This window comes from Notothenia coriiceps, unplaced genomic scaffold (genome assembly GCF_000735185.1).
Source record: "Notothenia coriiceps isolate Sejong01 unplaced genomic scaffold, NC01 NC01_scaffold00004815, whole genome shotgun sequence".
NCBI classification, from domain to species: domain Eukaryota; kingdom Metazoa; phylum Chordata; class Actinopteri; order Perciformes; family Nototheniidae; genus Notothenia; species Notothenia coriiceps.
The window spans coordinates 11,785-17,060 of record NW_011337516.1 but is presented as its reverse complement, the minus strand read 5'-3'; the positions used below and the strand labels follow the sequence as shown (position 1 = coordinate 17,060).

The 5,276-nt window shown below is 47.3% G+C and overlaps 1 protein-coding gene across 1 annotated transcript; it reads left to right on the top strand.

Moving 5' to 3' along the window:
• Positions 1-2,884: 2,884 nt before the first annotated feature.
• Positions 2,885-4,503, top strand: LOC104942615 (potassium voltage-gated channel subfamily A member 4-like). Its single transcript, XM_010767858.1, has one exon. It carries the CDS (start codon positions 2,944-2,946, stop codon positions 4,501-4,503), a length of 1,560 nt encoding a protein of 519 aa, XP_010766160.1. The 5' UTR covers positions 2,885-2,943.
• Positions 4,504-5,276: the final 773 nt, after the last annotated feature.

Genomic DNA, 5,276 nt, shown 5'->3' with positions numbered 1-5,276 from the left:
TCTTAGACTAATCTTCAAAATATGATACATTATTCCAGAATCAAACCTGGAACAAACAATGTAAATCAATGTGTTTGACCCGTGGATAATCACCTAGATATTAGATGTTGTTGTTGTCATGATCAATGCTGGTATAATCCAATCCAGAAACGTAACTTCTGCCACACTCAGAGCTGCTGCTTTGTCCTATATGGAAATGACTGCCACTGTCAGAGGGGGGAGACACAAGTTACACACTGCAGCTTTGAGATTAATGATGTAAACAAACCCCTTACAGGTTAAGACAAATTTACATTTTTGTAATGTTTGTAAAACATGGAGTTAAACATCTAAGATGTGTCATTGGGGGAATAATAATTTCAGGATTAAATACTTCCAATGATTTACATATTCTGAATGTAAACTGTGATACCCAGACGTGTGAAGATTAAGGTAAGATAATATGTTTATGGATTTTTATTAATGGGTAAAATTGATGAAAAGATAGAAAAATAAGTGTTCCAAAAACCCTTATGAGCAATACTAAAATATGCAGGAATTTTCTTCCAGAAATATTTCTAAAGGAGAAATCTACAACAATTGTTTTGTTAAATTGGGAGAATAGATTCAATTGTTGGCAAATGTACTTCGTTTTACGCTGTTCTGCTAGCAAGGTACAGGTATCTACGTTACTTTAGGAATGGATGGATAGTAATGGATTACATTTCAGGGTAATGACACCGGTTGCCACCCAGCAGTGGAGATGAAGGGCATGGAGGCTCGGGTGTGAGACTGCAGCACGGTGCGCAGTGACCGGCTGCGTCCACTGGGGGAGGACCGAGCACCGCCTGCATGCGCTGCGGTACACCAACGACTTTCTCACCGAAGCTCTCCAGCATCACACACACTTATACACAAATGCACACACGTGGACGCACACACGGAAACACACACACACACACACACACACACACACACACACACACACACACACACACACACACACACACACACACACACACACACACACGATGGGAGGGATACCGGAGTATAGGTAGGGCTACAGCGGCAGACAGACAGATGTGTGATGCTCACCGACAGTGTGTGAAGGTAAACTTTTAGCACCATCACATATTTACGCCGTGACCGTGTGGAGCTGTCATTGATGCCAACTCGCTGATTGCACACCTGCTTCTGTTTTTTTATTTGTTCCAATCATAATTGCTGCCGGCACACTGGGAACGATGCAGCAGAAACGGGGGCTAAAGTGGTGTTAGATCCTGTTGAATTGAGAGCAGACGTCGAGACACAGCCAAAAAGTGTCCTCCTCGGAGTGCGTCAGAGCACGGATGTGTAGAGTGGATGATATATTCGCTGGTTGGATATAACGAAGGATTTGTGAAATTACCCCCGAAATCAAGACGTGAATTTGGGCAGAAACGAAGAACTGCATCCTCACCTAGCCTTCCTCCCCCTCCTCCTCCACCAGATTTGTTTGAAGGGGGGCTAAGGCTATTTCGTGTGGCCCCTTTTAACATGTGAGTATGTGAGAATGAATGGAGGCTATTTTAATAAGCAGGAAAAATATCATGCGTTATGTCGGTTCTCAACCTAAATGCATTCATTTCTGAAAGCTTACCTCCATGCTACTCAATGATAATAAACCCAAGCTAATACATAAAAAAATAAAACACTATAATTATATTATGCCAATTAAGTTTACCACCCTTTTATTGCAAAACATGCGTTATATCCTGGACTATGGAGTCGCCAAAACAACGGACATATGTGAATTAATCATTTGTTTTGGTTAAACCAACTGCTATGCTCTCTTGTCTTTTTCCTCGCAGCTCCAGGGAGCGTCGGCGAAATAAAGTCCTTCAGATTCACTGGAGCTATACAATATGCCAGCAAATTCAGTTGTTTTTGTATCACATAAAATGGCAACCAGGAGTGACCACGGATAATCAAGAGACGCATTTGGGCGCAAGCCGCGGCCGTGGATAATTTAACCACCTGATGGGCACCGGATAAACCGAGGAGAGACTGCTTTGGCTGTAGCATGTTGACTTGATGATTAATAATGCCGAACAAATAAAGGGCGCTGCAAGTTTGCAACAGAGCGCCTGCGTAACAGGCTTTGTCACCGGCCCTCACGTTTTTTGGATATGGTAATGATGTCATAACATATTGGGGGCCAGTGCCTAAAAGGGAAGATAGGCTGATCAATGCCCCCTATCACGTAAGTAGCCACATGGACTGCTCTCAACATGGACCTATGTGAGGTGTGTTTGTTATTCTGACTTTCTCACATTCACAACTGATTGGTCGAACCGGTTGATGTCTCATTTTCTCTCTCTGCGCGCGCCGAGCTGCAACTTTTATCCTCTGGCCTCCATCCACATCGCCCCGAGGCGGTCACTCTAGCTCAAGGACCGAACCGCTCGTTGACTCAAGATGGAGTTTGCCATTGTGGGTGCGGACGGCGGGTGCAATAGTCACCTGCCTTACGGATATGCCCAAGCTCGCGCACGGGAGAAGGAGCGCGAGAGGGAGCGCCAGGCTGCCCAGTCGGGAACGGCGGCTACTGAAGGTGGGTCCGGTGCGGAGGAAGGAGGTGGTGTTGGTGGATGTGCTGGGGACGGCGTGGGGGAGTCCACCTCCTCCTCGAGCGCTCATCTCCTTAACAACCGCCAGCATCAGTCTCGCGCCACCTCCTCCACGAACGCCAACATCAGCAGCGGTGGTACCGCCTCGCGCCCCTCCTCCTCCTCTTCCTCCTCCTCTTCCTCCTCCTCTTCCTCCTCGCAGCCGCCACAGCACCAGCAGGACCCCGAGCAGCAGCACAGGGTTCTCAGAGAGCGGAAAAAGCAGCGCGGCGTCGGACGCTGGAGACGCAACCGGACGACTCTCGGCGGGGACCTGCGCCACTCGGAGCTGGCGCTGCTCGGATCCGAGGAGGACATGATGATAGAGGAGGAAGAGGCCGAAGGAGCCGAGGAAGAGGAGGAAGAGGAGGACCGGGTTAGCAAGAGGTCCAGCTTTCTGTGTAACATGGATGATGAGGAGACCGTTTCGCTCACTGACAGGCGTCCTCAGTCCGGATACGAAAATGTTTACAACGAGTGTGGCTGCTGCGAGAGAGTGGTCATCAACGTGTCGGGGCTGAAGTTTGAAACTCAGCTCAAGACTCTCGCTCAGTTCCCGGACACGCTCCTGGGAGACCCTGACAGGCGAATCAGGTACTTCGACCCGCTGAGGAACGAATACTTCTTCGACCGCAACCGACCGAGCTTTGACGCCATTCTTTACTATTACCAGTCAGGGGGGCGTTTGAAAAGACCCGCAAACGTCCCATTTGACATTTTCTCCGAGGAGGTGAAGTTTTATGAGCTCGGGGAAGAGGCAATACTCAAGTTTCGGGAGGATGAGGGTTTTGTGAAAGAAGAGGAAAAACCTCTGCCAGAGGACGAGTTCAAGCGCCAAATTTGGCTGTTGTTTGAGTATCCGGAGAGCTCGAGCCCTGCCAGGGGGATAGCGGTGGTGTCCGTGCTGGTTATAGTAATTTCTATTGTCATTTTCTGCATGGAGACGCTGCCGGAGTTTAGGGATGAAAAAGAGTATCTACAGCCACGACTCAACTCCACTCAACCTGATCACGGATTTACTCCTTTCAACGACCCGTTTTTCATCGTGGAAACGGTTTGCATCATCTGGTTTTCCTTTGAGATTACAGTGCGCTTCTTTGCGTGTCCGAGCAAACCGGTTTTCTTTAAAAACATTATGAACACAATAGACATTGTATCCATTTTGCCTTATTTCATAACTCTCGGCACGGACCTGGCGCAGCACCAAGAAAACGGGCAGCAGGCGATGAGCTTTGCCATCCTGAGAATAATCCGTCTGGTCCGGGTGTTCCGCATCTTCAAGCTGTCCCGGCACTCTAAGGGGCTGCAGATACTGGGCCACACTCTGCGAGCCAGCATGAGGGAGCTGGCCCTCCTCATTTTCTTCCTGGTCATCGGTGTCATCCTGTTCTCCAGCGCGGTGTACTTCGCAGAGGCGGACGAGCCCTCCTCGCAGTTCACGAGCATCCCCGACGCGTTCTGGTGGGCCGTGGTGACCATGACCACGGTGGGCTACGGGGACATGAAGCCCATCACTGTCGGTGGGAAGATAGTTGGCTCCCTCTGTGCAATAGCTGGCGTGTTAACCATCGCGCTCCCGGTGCCGGTCATAGTGTCCAACTTCAACTACTTTTACCACAGGGAGACGGATAACGAGGACCAGGCGCCGGTGGTGGAGAGCTTGCCCCCGGGCTGCCCGTATTTCCCGGACTTGTTAAGGAAGTGTAAAGGCTCGCCTTCTGGCTCCACGCTGGGGGACAAAGCGGAATATATGGAGATGGAGGAGGGGGTCACGGAGTCTCTTTGCGGGTTGGACAAGAGCCCAAGTAAAGGAAACGGCACAGACATAGGCAGGAGAAACAGTACTAACTCAAAATCCATACAGACTGACGTGTGATTACAAGTAGAATTTTGTTTTACCATTTTTTCCTGAAGAAGATTACGCCCTATAATATACTGTTTGCCTATAAGCAGGTGGTCCCCATGACACATGTTTTACGCACACAAACATACACACTTAACACTCGTTCACAGGTCACCAATTGGAAGATTATAATGTTTCATTATCTCCATCTCACAACGATGGTTTCTCCTAAACCTCTCCTTAACCTTTAGGAACAATTATGATGAATATTTGCCTAATTATTTGGGTTAATTAATTAATAATTATTTTTGTCTAACCTTCGGGCTTCCAAATATGTCATAAATTAAAAGTCTAGACAAGACAGGCTATGCATTCGCACTTTACCAGTTTCATCTGTCAGTATAAAGGTAGGGACGATCGTTTTGCTGTTATGCAATAAAGTTAACATTTGTTTGCACTATGTAGAATTTGCGCTGGGTTAGGTTATTTCAGAGACAAACTGTAGGCCATGCAAATGACATTAATTGAGTCATCCTCTGACCACTTATATGAAGAATGTTTGAGTAACTTCCTTTAAGAGGCAAACTAAGGTTATTAATAACCTCTTTCATACTCTGCCAATACAAATTGGACTCTAAGAAAGGAAAAGCCTGGGATAGATAAAATACTTTTGTTACTGCTCCAACTCTTAGAACAAAAACTGATTAAAACATAGCATTTACCAGACATCAAATAACCCAGGGCTAGAATTATTTGTATTACATCTACACAAATATGCTTTTCCATAAAAAGCCTTGAGTTGTTGA